This window comes from Aptenodytes patagonicus, chromosome 1 (assembly GCF_965638725.1).
Source record: "Aptenodytes patagonicus chromosome 1, bAptPat1.pri.cur, whole genome shotgun sequence".
NCBI lineage: Eukaryota > Metazoa > Chordata > Aves > Sphenisciformes > Spheniscidae > Aptenodytes > Aptenodytes patagonicus.
This window is the reverse complement of record NC_134949.1, coordinates 89,265,267-89,279,249: the sequence shown is the minus strand read 5'-3', so window position 1 is coordinate 89,279,249 and position 13,983 is coordinate 89,265,267. Positions and strand designations below refer to the sequence as shown.

Genomic DNA, 13,983 nt, shown 5'->3' with positions numbered 1-13,983 from the left:
AAGCTACTGACAGAGTATTACTTCTGCCGAGGATCTGACCAGTCATTCCTGATAAACTGTCATTGTTACAATGGGCACCTGATAGGAATAGGATCACATGGAGACTAACTTCTATGCTCTCATAATTTTCTGAAATAATTTCCTTTTAATAGAATTATTTATGCCCAGAGTTAGGGCAGAGGTCATTAATATTTGATCAAAATTCACACGTACAAGAAAAATACTCTTCCCGGAAGAAAATACTCTGGAGAGTATTTGTTCGTAAGTGGCTCATAACCAGCGCAGCTTCCAGACATATATCTGGCTCTGCTTCCCTAGGAAACTGGACCTGTTTACTGACTGCCTTTAGAAGATTTAAGAAATCGGAAAGCAAAAGTTTTCTCTTCCTGGTATTTGCTTTAGTGTTGCAGAAGTGATGAAATGTTGGAAGCTATGTTTGTAACTGCAATATTTAGTATTGTGACCAGCATAAAAGTAAAATAAACTAACACCCAAAAAAGGTTCCCAAAATTCGGAAGAGAGGCAGATAAGCAGGATTCAATTTTGTCTGCTCCGACCTTCTAAGGAAAGGATCCCATCTAAGCTGGTTGCCTAGGCATCTATATTAGGAAAGCATGGGCAACATCATGAATCTAAAGGTACAGCAGCTTAAACTGACCTAATTTCTATTTTTCTCACATCCCAGAAAAATCATCTCCTTTTTAATGTTGCTTCTTGGCCAACACTGCTCCAACACTGCTCCAGGCCAACAACTTTTCATTATGTTAGAATCTGCAGAAGGAGATGATGTAGAACTTGCAGAAAATTCACTCTGCATTGTCTACAAGAGATCTCCATCTCTGATCCTTCTATCTAAAATGTCCCCATTCTAATATGAATGAGATAGTTATAACGGCTCAAATGTCACACAGTAACTTGCTAAAGATACACTAATTGCACAGACTGCAAATTAAGTAAGAAAAGAATTTACAGAAAAAAGTACGTATGCCTGTGTAATTACAACATATAGCACACCTTTTTTTAATTTTCAACTTTTTACATCACCTTCTAGAGTCCTCATGTATAAGTTATATATCCTTTCCACTTCCTAATACTCATACACTAGTAATCGTCTAATTAACCTTATACATCACTTTTGATTTCACTCTGTGGCTGTTACTGAGTTTGTAAAGACTCGGCTGCCATCATAACTAACAAAAGCCTGTGTTCAGAAAGGTATTTAAGCATGTCTTCAGTATTTTATGTCTCTAAATTATATTTGATGTCATAAGCAATAAAACAGTTTTCTAGTACATACTTTTCTACAGATATCATTTTAAAGAGTTGCTTAAATAAACTGTTAATGTTGTCATACAAAATAGCTAGCTTTTGTCTTTATCTAGTAATTCTACATAGATACTCAATGTACAGACTATACAATACTTGAAATTCAGTGATTTGTACAAGTAAGAAAAATCAGAGCCCTGAAATAGCAAATGATATGGTAAAATAAATAGCAGATTTAAATTCTTCAGGAGTAACATAAACAGAGAGGTTTTTACCAGAGCCTCTTGGAGTTTTCTCACTAAGCTTCTTTTCCATAAGGAATGGTTGTCTCAGCTGTCTTGCAAACCGGGCTGGATTATCCCAAGGTATGTAAGACACTTCAGAATCACCTCCAACCCTAGATCCAGAGCTCTCCAGGAGACCAGTGTCACTCAGCCCAGTCAGCCTCAGGCTTTCAAAAGTAAACACTCTGAAGGCTCTTTCTACTTCAGCCCAACTCAGAAGTTCTAAAAAAGAATTACAATCATTAACTGAAAATGTCCTTATGGCTCAGCAGAAGACAAATAGAAGACTATGTAAGTGTATTGTTTTTGGCAACTCTGCAAAAGCCAACAACAATTTCCTTAATGGTATTGGATCAAATTATGTGAGCTACATTGTACACTGCATTCGAAGTTGAATGCTTCCAAATTGCAAAATTATATGCCTAACTATTAATCCATCTTAAATGAAGTGTTTCCTACATCTGAATACCTCTTGGCTCATTAACTTTATATAAATGATGTTGATTTTAAAATACTGAGTAGACTTTATCAAACCAGTTAACAACTAGTTATTTTCAGTTCATAAAAAGGCTTCCATTATTATAAACTTTTTTATTATCTGTAGCTTCTCAAACCAAGTATAAAATGTTTTTTTCTCTTCAGACAAAATTTTACACATAATTTATACAGAAGTCTGCAAGGTGCAAAGGCATAATAAATCCTATTTATGGTTGTATGCATTGGTATCCATAACAATGATAATCATGAGAAGGACTGAATTTTAAGACATACAGAGAGTATCTTCATACAAAACATACAGAGAGTATCTTCAGTTTGAAATGTTTTCTCTTTACGGTAAACACCCAAGCATGTCACACATCTTGAAAATGTTGGATGTCTCATCCCTTGTTTAAATCAATCACCTTCTTGATAAAAGTGAAGACATTGCTAGCTAAGTCAACAGTTGGGAGAGTTTGGCAGTATAGTATGGTCCAGTGAAGACCATCAAATTTGACACCCATCAGCTAGAATGCTACAGCAATACAGAATACCTTAATAGCTTAATGTCCAAAATGAACATACCAACAACTAGAAACATGCAGCGCGTGCAAATTAATTCAACACAAGGGATTTCAGGACTGAATAGCTGGGAAAGTACCTTCAAATCCTGTGCCTTATACAATGGCATAAATGTAACCAAAGGGATTTGGATGTTCATATTTCTCAGTAGTCTAGCATAAACTTTCGAAACTACCTAAGGGTGTTTTATGCAGTCTTTGGGATTGTTTCAGTGTACGTCATGGTGGTATGCACACTCCAAAGAAAAAGTAACCGCAGAAGTGATTATGGTTGAAGAAGTGACTGTATTCCTGGTTTGATAAAGGGACTATTACAGAAGCCATTTCATCATTAACACCAACAGCTTACGCAGAATACATTCTGAAAGCCATTTATTGTCCAATAAAAATCTTCTACCTAAGATACATGTGCTCCTCCACCAAAAGGGCATTGGTAAATAAACATACAGCTTATGTCAGTGTCTCCCAAAATGCATTCTACGTCCTAGGATCAAAATAGCAATTTGTACAACTATTTTTTTTTTCCCCCCTCAGATTTAGTAAGTGTTTTTATGTTTGCAAATATAAATAAATGAGTTCCAACATACTTCCAGCTCTTAGTCACGCAATATTTAATACTCATATAGCCTTGCCCATTAACCATGAAACTGAGGTCTAAAGTTAGCCCTAACTTGTATAGTAGGCTAAGGTGTAAGCAAGAATGTGAAAATGGGAAATTCTGCAAAGGTTTTAGGCAGCTGAAAAAAAATTGTCCTATAATTCCTGCTATTTAATAGGATCATCAACCAGAAGAAAAAGATGGGAGTTGTATCAATGAAAAAGAAAATCAGTTTACCACTGGTACAATAATGCATGAGCTCGTGAACTCTGGCCAAGCGTTTAGTGTTGTTTTCAGTTGAAGGAAGGGTGAAATGGGTAAGTTCTGTAAGAGGCAGTTTATCCATCATCTCACGTTCAATCTTTTCTGGATTTAAGTTCTCCTGGACCTGGAACAAAAACCAAAGTACCAGAGTTAAAGTAAACTTTCACACCAGTGGATTTCTGAAAATTATGTTTGAATAAAGAAGTCTTTTTATAGCAAAAGACATAAGCATGTGCTTAAGTCAGTTGGACGTAAACTTAAATTCGAGCATGTGCTCACAGTACATTGAATCATGGTGTCAGATATTTTAGGCAGAAAAAATGAGATACATAAGAGAATAACTGACAGCATAACAACAGACACTTGTTAGAAGATAGCCTGTACAGTGAACACAAGAAATGTGTTCAGGTTGGCTAAATAGTTGGAGCATAGTGTATACCCAAGACATTGCCAAATTCTAACAAAGGCAGAAAGGTTCAGAGACTGCAAGGTTTGGGATTATTTCAAAGTAACAGTTCCCAGACTTTCTGAACCAAAAAACCACTATGAATTCCTCAAATTTTTCCAAAGCCAGGGTGTAGTTTTACTGTTAAACTTTGAAAATACTCTGAAGGCAATACAAGTGATAACACAGTTCTAGATTTCTAGATAGCCTGTACTAGCTAGAGTAAAAAATTCTGGAATACAGAAATATGTACTGATCTATTCAGACAGGCAGCAGGTACCTTCCACGTATCTTTCAGCTGGTCTGTGCTACTTCTCATAGTAATTAAGTCTGTAAACTCATTGACCAGTCTGTGACTGCAGCATCCCTATATATTTAAGATTTATCTTTTGAGACTTATTGGCATCTTTCAGCTTTGCTCTTTTTAGTATTACACACTTACAGTACCTTTTTCTTGGACAGTATCTTCCAAATCTCTTTCCTCTATCCACTCCTCAAACATTGTGCTATATCCTGAATTTCCTCTGCAGCAAGTACATCATATATATCAAGCATATGCCTGCTAAGAGCATCTCTCTTGGTGATTACTCAGTCCTGCCTTCTGCTTGAGTATCTCCAATGTGTCAAGCTCAATTTGTTTCTGAATACTGTTTTAATCAATGTTGTAATCAATCAATTTGTAATTCATGAAGCCAGGCAGATATACCTTAGCTGTGAAATCTAGAACTGTATTATCACTTGTATTGCCTTCAGAGTATTTTCAAAGTTTAACAGTAAAACTACACCCTGGCTTTGGAAAAATTTGAGGAATTCATAGTGGTTTTTTGGTTCAGAAAGTCTGGGAACTGTTACTTTGAAATAATCCCAAACCTTGCAGTCTCTGAACCTTTCTGCCTTTGTTAGAATTTGGCAATGTCTTGGGTATACACTATGCTCCAACTATTTAGCCAACCTGAACACATTTCTTGTGTTCACTAACTAAATCTGTATCTTTTCTTATACTTCTCTACATACTAGTATTTAATCTAGTCTACATACTAAATCACTGTTATCAAGTTAGTATCTCATTTTCCGCAGTTTCATCAGTGTTTGACTACAGTAAATCGACAGAGTTCTCTAATATCTCTCATCTATGCCAAAGGCTAAACATTCTTATTAATAATGCAAACAGATCACTGAAATCAATATAATGCTCTATGTTTGTGATGTGTTCTCTGTCAGTAGCAGTAACTCATTGCTTCTTAAGCAGACTAAACACACGTGTCCATCTCAGCAGGAAAAATCAAGGCTATACTGTTCTGCTTTGTAAAAACACCACTCAATCCTTTCTAGCGCATTGAGTATTCACTGCCTGTGGACTTTAGAACTGTTTATATATGATAGGTAGCACTATACCTTCAGGAGGTGCAACCGCTGAGCCAGGGTATCATGGTAGTTAAATAAGAGAGGGTACTTGGGGGTGACAGTCTTTTCTTCGCTGTATTTAGGAGAAAAGTAGTCATACAGATTCTGTTAAAAAAGAAAGCTGTATTAAACCCCAATAATCAGATTTATTTGTCATTTTAGGAAATGAACAAAAGACAACACAAACCTTTTTTTCACTCTCAGAAAGTGAAAGAGAAGGAAGGAGAGAGGCTATATGATCTGCAATGGTATGATGTAGCCCATCTGCCCGGGGCTCTGGCACCACCAGACTAGGTGGCGTAAGGTCTTCTTCACTTGCAATAACCTGGCAAACACGATATATGTTAGCTTTCATTATAGTATGACTGCTGCTTAACTTCATTAAAACTACCAAGCAGATCCTGCTATAAGCTAAACATACATCCATAAATTTTGTCAGTAAAGAAAACCATTTTTTTTCCTACAAGTAGTAAAAATGCAATTCTCCATGTTAGTTCCTGCCCAAAACAAAGATTATGGAAACAGAATTAAATATTTTCTCCTATTATTCACTTTTGGAAGGATGAGAAGAAAATGATTTCCAACTTGAAATGTTAAGAATTGTTAATGAACACAGATAATTAAAAACTGATTGCGTATCAGGTGTTGGACCTTATTTTGAGTATTTTTGCCTGAGTCTATTTTCAGACGAAATTGCAAAAAGTAAAAAAAAAAAGATTGCGCTGAAATTTTATTTCTAAAAGAAGGAAGATTTCCAAATCATACTGTGGGTCTTTGCTAACTCATAGATTGTGCCTGAACTCAACAAAAGTCAGATCTGTCTAGCACTAGCATTGATATACACCACTTCTATGTTAGGCTTGCCCCAAGACCTTTATACTGAGTAACACAGTAAAAGTTCAGCATCAATAACATTGTTGCAGGACATGAAAACTTGTAATTGACTTAGCTAAGAAATTACATCTTTTTCCTCATTTGATTTCCTCATTTGATTATATATATATATAATAATACATATTATAAATGTAGTCCTGAAAAAAAAATTTTGGAATAACACTGTATATACAGGGTAAGTGCACAACATAAAAGAAAACCAAAGAAGTGACTTTTGAGTTGTGATTCCTTTGCATTGAACCTCCTTGGTCAGTGCCTCCACGCACAGTCTCTTATTTTAGGCTGAAATAGACAGATTTACTGATCTTTGATCAATTCATTATATCAGGTCTAAACCGAATTAGCCACAGGAATTATGAAGAGAATATTCCCACCTGTTCCAACATGCAGTTCAGCATTAAGGGTACAGAAAAGTATTCCTCGGGAATCTGACTCAGCAAGTCATTGTAATACCTCATGTCCACGGAAGTACCCAAAATAGAAGCTTCTTCCTCTGTTGTAATAAGAGATAAAACATTAATTTCTTCAGAAATGCCCATTTATATTACCAACCAGTTCAACCTTCAGACAATTTTTCTTAAAAAACACTAACAAAGTCCATTACTGTAGAACTCTAAAATCTGATTGTGACTAGGAACACATCGAAAAAGTGATTTTCTCAAGTACTTAGTTATCACCACTGCAGTTTCCAGAGACTTTCACAATGTATTCACCAAGAAACTACTCTCACAACATCAAATCACATCTTCAGCTTACTGTGCAAATAATTTCAAGGATTTGTGCTGTCAAGATGAATGAATGGTACAACAGAGCGAACAGCTACAGACCAGCGCTTTAATCCTTTAGACATACCCTGTGACAAAATTACTGTTGGCAGAATTTCTTCTGCTTGCCCTTTTTTCTTTGAAGGTGTAATCTGTGATGCTGGTTGTACCTAAAGGAACAAAAATAAAGGTAAAAAAACCTCAGAAACAGTGGAACAAATGAGGATTGCACAAATAGGTGGGAGAAATTAATTTCATTTAGCTTTGGTTACATACCCTAGACGCTAAACTTTTAAATGGCTGGTATTAGGGGAGGCAAATCCCACCTAGCTGAATGGAACAAGATAGTAAGAATATAGTTTTATGAATGCTTTAAATGAGCATTCAGTAGTACTGCTACAAATGGAGTAAGCCCATTTTTTCCCTGCCACTAGTTTATGTCCTATAGGTCACTTTCTTCCACCCACTTAAGCTTTCATCTACCATGAACAAAATAAAGAAACTGATCTTGGATAGAACTAATAATCTTTTTTGTATAGTTCACAGATCTGCAACAAGACATAGTAGCTCCGTGCAGGCATAGTGATTTTTCCAGACACAAGAAGGTGTCATCTGAAGCTATTTAAGTAGTTTTGACACCTATGGTACTTTATGCCAGCACCTGTATGATCCTTCAAATTTTCCTTTTTTTTTGTTTCCCCAATGCTCTGCTATTTTTTTTCCATTTTTTAGGTTTTAAATGCTGAAGACAAAAAAACCAATTTCATTCACAACAAATTACACATGGAATGATGGTCCAAGGTGAATTTTTGAGCGCAGAATTAAAGACAGGCAATTCTAGCCTATAACTATGTATTCTCTACAAGAAGCATGGTAAAGCACAAAGGATCCTTGCCTCAGTTACAGGTGGTTGTGTCGATTTGCTCTCCGATAATGCAGGCACATTAATAAACTTGGTGTTTTCCAAGTAGTTACAATGCTGTCTTCTCCAGTCCAGGCAGTCATACATCAAACAAGCAATGCTTTCAAACAGCGCAGTGCCAAATGCAAGCTATGACAGAAAATCAGATACAAAGGATGAAGTCTGCATACAAAAGTGTCATGTATCTTAGCCACATGAGTCATTAGCTCTCTAACCAGCAGATCTACAACTGTTCAAAAATATTCAAAAATATTTTTTTCCACTAATTCAAAATGTTTTATAGAGTTATTCTTAGAAAACAAGGCCTCCTCATCTTTATTTGCCTAAACACTGCCACACCACAGTGTGGACTGAGTATTGCCCAACTGCTTTAGTTGTTATAAAGTCTAACTTGTCTTAACAGTAACCGTTTAAGCTCTGCTCTCTTGCAACTGGAATTTAGGTTATTTTTTTGGATGGGAAGGAACAGGAGAGGTGACTTAAAATAACTGTTTCATATCATATGTGTTTGTTTCTACTGGTGATCAACCTACAGTGTATTTGCAAGGTCAACTATTCTCCTGCCCTAGAAGGATAAAAAATAATTAAAAAACCCCACCAACTAATCAATGTCATCTCATATTATATTCTTTCTTTCTGTTGCCTTTTTAAAACAAAGAAAGCCTCAAGTACTGAACTCTGAATTCCGTAGTTGTGCAAGCAAAGGAATGTCAGCATACCAGCTGAATGCCCAAAGGGAGAGTCCTGTATCTGCAAAAGTCTGACAAGGAAAGAGTCAAGGTTCTTGAGGTGGTGTACTGTGGTTTTCACCAAGGCTTGGGAGGAATAAAAAGAATAATACCAACCGCTATTTTAAATGTGAAATGCTTTTGCACAAATACCAAAACCCTATCTGAGACCACATGCCACACTTAAGTTTCAGTGGCCTTAACAGACGTATTCTTCCCCTGTACATCCTAGACATTGTGGAAAAGATGAAATTATTATAATTTTTAGACAATTTCTGTCAACAGCCCTTTTGTGAAAGCAGAGGAAGTCTCTTGTATTAAGAAGTTTGCCTCTAAGAGGTGGCTATCAACATTGGATGTCTCAATTTTAAGTTTCCTAAAATGAAAAATGGTGAAGAAGCACAACTGTCATTAAGCACTAAATATATTAACTGACCCTTAAGGAGCATTAAGCATATGCTTTCTTCAACTCAGACCCTCTTTATGGCACTTCAAAACAAGCACCCCAAATCACTGATCAGTTATGGAATACTTGTCTCAGTTTTCATAACATTTAAAGACTAGAGGAGATATTTGGGAGAGAAGTTCTATTTGTGAAAACAGAATTTTCAGAGTTAATATTCTTGCACCTTTGTTTTTCCAATTCAATACTCTTCTGAAAAATGGGTTAGTATAAAAACCTTCATTCATATATTACTTACAAGAGATCACTAGAGCACATGAAAATTTCAGTTAAAGTATTGGAATGTTTTGAATGCACAATTTTTTAAACAAAACAAGAATTTTTACAAAGTTACAAGTAACACAACCTGGCTCTACTCAATGGGACACATGCAAAGTTTAGCCACATATGTATAGCCATATTATATGTATAATTACAGTTTTGTGATTCAATTTACTTGCTCTCTCCTCTTCTCAGGACAGACACAGATGCTTGTCAAAAGTTCTCTGAGTCTAACCACTAGTGACTCTTCAAGAAAGGAAAAAGTTTTTGAAAATATTTTCCTTTCTAAATATTTGAAATCTGAGACTGGCAATTACTTGCTGTATATAATACTCTATCATTTTTCTATCAATGTCTAACAATTTGTCACAAGAGTTTTCCTTCTGTATATCTTGGACTTCAGAGATGCAGCAAGCTAGGACTTGGAGACTCTCCAGGAAGTCCACTAGAACAGACTTACTCTATCCACCTATGATTTCACAACTTCCTCACATCTGTTTCTTAAAAAACTTACAAATGTTCCCACTTCTTTAGAGCTCTGCTGAATTCTGAGATACAGAAGAATGTGAAATTACAACTACAATCTGCTGGAACAATTTCAGTGACAGATCATTTTTCTTTTATTTCAGCTGTAATATAGCTGCTCGCAGGATATTCACGAATAGCAACAGTCCCCTATAAGATGTGATTATGGGGAAGATAGATAAGATTAAAAAACTTCTTTCCAAAATAGGCTTCATATTTTAAGATTAGATCAAGAGTATAACGATAAGTAATGTTGTAAGTAGCAAGCCTACACGTTTCCACAATTGAGGCATTTTTAGTGAATGCCTTGGAAACCACTGTGGCTTTAGCCAAACTCCATTCTGATCCCTTCAGGATCAAGGGTACTTCCTAGCTCACCAGATTGTTTATATACAGGATTTAATGTACTATAAATAAGTGTTAGGAGGGTGTAGTCTGTCCTTTATAATATAGACTACAAATACAGTAGGTTAAATTATGGCATGTTGCTTTATTTTGCTTTAGCAGTTTATATTTTTTACTGCTGCCATTGTGGATTGAAAAATACTGGACCCTTTTACCTCACTAGACTCGAGAACCTAGGTTGGAAAAAATTTCTAATGGTTCACTTTCTCTTCCAGTGCCCAGTAATAGTCCTGACTCAGCAGGCTATAATGAGTAATAAACAGTCCTGACTCAGCAGACTATAATGACTAATAAGCCAGAGCCATGTTTTGGGTTGGATAAAAAGAAGAGGTATTGGATATGCTAAAACAACATTTTATATCAAAAAGCATTCTTGCATCCATTTTAATTTGTTCTCATGTGATGGTTCTGAGATACAGTAAGTAGACCTGCTGTTATGAGGACAAAAATATAATTTTTGTGTTATTTCATACTGCTATCTGACTCTCTAATGAGATCCAAATTGGGTCTATGTAAAGATGCTGAGTAAATTTAATACCTCAGACTGTTTTAAAACTCTGCTGCTGTGGCCTACAATATTAATAAACTCCAAGTCAGGTATTTTTATTCAAAGGACTCCTTGTGAATACATGCTGAATAAACTTGTTGGACACATAGGAAATAATTTTTTTCAAGGTTACAAATATACTAACCACTCTGGTTCTGTTTCATAGAAGACTAAGCTAAAATTCCTGTCATTTCTAAATTGGTCCTAAATGTTACAAACCACAAAGCATGCCATGCATTGTGAAAGCAGAATCTACTGACCAGCATTTCTCTGTCAGACCAATCAGGGGGAAAGGCGCTCTCCTTAACTAGGTGATGAAGTGTGGCAACATCAAAGAGACTTGATCCATGCTTTCTACTGTTCAGAACTGGCTCCAGGTATTTCCAAAATGTTTCCAGGTCTTTGATAGCTTCATCTTTCTTTCTTTTCTCTGCTTCTACAACTAAAATTTATAAGTATTAGATAAATCATGGTACAACGTCTCCCTTTTACAGAAAGCACAAATCATTTATTAGTCTTCTGTAAGTACTGTTAAAATATTCCCATCCTCAGAGTCTGAGCAAAAACCTGACACCCAACTTTGGGATTAAAAAACTCCAGGAAGATAAAGCCTCAGTAAAACATGGTAGTTCTTTCAGAAAAAAAAAAACAAAAACTCAAAACCAAAAACCAGAACCACCTCCTTACCTCTCCCCCCAAAACTAAACAACAGCAGTGAATGTTTGAAACCTAGAAAATGTAAAAATCCCAGGTTGCATTTTTCCAAAGCTGCCAGCACATACCTTGACAAACCTGTTCTTAAAGTACAGGGTAAGCAAGCCTTATTATCACAATTTTATTGGTGTGGAAATTGGGGCAAAAGGAGATTAAGGTACAGAATGACTGTGGATAGCGAGCCTAGAAGTTGTATGATTTCCATTTTTACTGCATAGTAATGATCAATTTTCAAAGGTGCTCTCGCTACAGAGAAAAAAAAAAAGTTCTCTCCAATGCCAACCTTACAATCACTCTGGAATCCAAGATCAATCATACTTTTTGTAGCCTAATTTAAGAAATGTAAGGACGCTAAACGTGCAGTGACTTGCCTTCGTTTGGACTTATGGGTGCTCAGCACTTCTAAAACTTAAGTATGAAGGCCAAATACCTCACTTGTATAATTCTAGTGGCCCCATGGGTTTAAAACAAAACAACTCAGTGAGGCTGTGGACTCTTCCAAAAATGCTCATCTCCTTAAGGTTTTCCAAGTTATATATGCCTCCTGTAGCAGCCATCAGAAATGTTTGCCAATTAACTTATAAAATGTTTTTATCATGATTCGGAAGATATGTCCCCTTAACTGACTCCAGAAACTGGGTAGAAGACCTGGGAACTCTGCCAAAAGATTCTGTAGGTATAAGACATTCTCATGAGTTCATGGGGAGACTGTACAAGTACTTAGAAAGCAAACAAACTAAATCCATTGAGGTTTACTAAAAAGACAAAACACATCAGGATCAGGGAAAATCCTGACTTAAAAATAACTGGTGGCTAGGTGATGTATGCATTGAGAAGTTTCATACGTGCTTTTCCTACTCCTCTTTTCCTTTTCCTTCCATTCCTTTCCTTTCCTCTCCCTTGGACATCAGTTTATGAGCACTTCTGGAGACAGATCACTGGCCTAGATGGTCTTGATCTTAAACAGTTCTATGTTCCTAACAGCTCATCCCAGTCACAGGATCATCCCTTCTCTTTGTTTTTCATCTGCTCATAAAAGATATCCTCTAAATCAGGACAATACCTCACCCATGGCAATGTTCCCCTAACAAACTCAGCTTTGAAAGCACATCTCGGCAGTGTAACAGCATCTAGGGCTGCTCAGTCAGTGGATTAATCCCTTTGATTTTTGAATGAAAGGTGAATGGCACTGTGCTAATAGCATTGTAGCTAGACATTCCTGTTTTACAATAGAAGAATAATAACATTTTACTAACTCCGCTCCAAAGTTTAATAATAAAGAACACACAAAAATGCGTATGACACTTAGGCTTCCCCTTTCACAGAAACATCACGGCTTGCCAGGATCAGTCTTTAGATGCCCTGCCTCCCCTCTTAATTCTTTTGCCTGCAGTCCTAAGGCTTTTCTTTCCTCAAGTTTATTTTGATCATGTAAACCCTCTCAGAATGAATTAAAGTTTTCATGAGTAACCAAAAAAGAAGGTGCAGGAGCTGGGAGAAACTGTCAATACAGAAGAGATTTGGCATAACCCCACAGAGGAACTGAATTACCTTGAAGTCTTCAGTAATAGAAATGAGACAGTACCCAGCAGTACACTATATGATTTTGGAACAACAACAAATCTGTTATCATCACATAACAGTGGAAGAAAAGCATCTAATATATACTAATATATTGCATAGCGATTTTGAACCATCACTGTGAAAACAGAAATCCTAGAATCACTAGGATGTGTTAGGTCACACATTTCCAGCAGAAATGGAGAAAAATGAACTCCATTTTGTCAGGCTGAGAGATTGGTCTGAGTTCTCTCATTAGTTCTCAGAAAAGCTGAATTAGTAGTAGCACAGCTACTAGCGTGATTAGAGGAACAGAAAACTAACCATACGAAAGGGTACTAAGAGTGCCTGACTTGGTAACATCACAAAATGAAAGCCATTAGGGGATGCAAACACCCGGGAAGGAAAAGAACACAAAAGCTGTGGTCCCTAATCCATGATTCATGTGCATTCATGCTAGGAGCAACAGAAACACTGTAACGTGATTGCATTTATAGGTTAATGTCTTCCCTCCTAAAAGTATCTCCATACATTACTGAAATGATCAACCGTGATCTATTTTGTAAGTCATTCAACTATGAAATACTTGAGTTAATGCCTGCTCCAAGGCACAATTAACTATACCTGTATCGCTGCTGACAAATGTTTGTCTTAACATAACGTTAAAAGCCTCAAAGCCTCAATAATATTCCTACTCAGTCTACTTCAGTACTTCATTAACCTCACCTGTGGAAAGTTTCTTCCTGCTAAATTGTATTTTCTCTATTACAATTTAAACTCTTCATTTTCTGTTCTAGCCTTTTACAAACTTGAAAACTTTTATAATTTCTCCACTACATCATTTAGCCTTCTTTTCTTAAACTTAAGGATAACAGTTCCAT

At 36.2% G+C, this 13,983-nt stretch overlaps 1 protein-coding gene across 1 annotated transcript in view; it reads right to left on the bottom strand.

Moving 5' to 3' along the window:
- Nucleotides 1-13,983, bottom strand: part of SPAG17 (sperm associated antigen 17) — a 124,019-nt gene that overhangs the window by 70,451 nt on the left and 39,585 nt on the right. The window contains exons 7-14 of the mRNA XM_076348037.1: nucleotides 11,089-11,270; nucleotides 7,873-8,028; nucleotides 7,066-7,147; nucleotides 6,588-6,706; nucleotides 5,507-5,644; nucleotides 5,311-5,424; nucleotides 3,444-3,594; nucleotides 1,542-1,772 (exon numbers count right to left, since the gene is read on the bottom strand). Coding sequence (XP_076204152.1) covers nucleotides 1,542-1,772; nucleotides 3,444-3,594; nucleotides 5,311-5,424; nucleotides 5,507-5,644; nucleotides 6,588-6,706; nucleotides 7,066-7,147; nucleotides 7,873-8,028; nucleotides 11,089-11,270 — 1,173 coding nt within the window. The remainder of the gene's footprint in view (nucleotides 1-1,541; nucleotides 1,773-3,443; nucleotides 3,595-5,310; nucleotides 5,425-5,506; nucleotides 5,645-6,587; nucleotides 6,707-7,065; nucleotides 7,148-7,872; nucleotides 8,029-11,088; nucleotides 11,271-13,983) is intronic.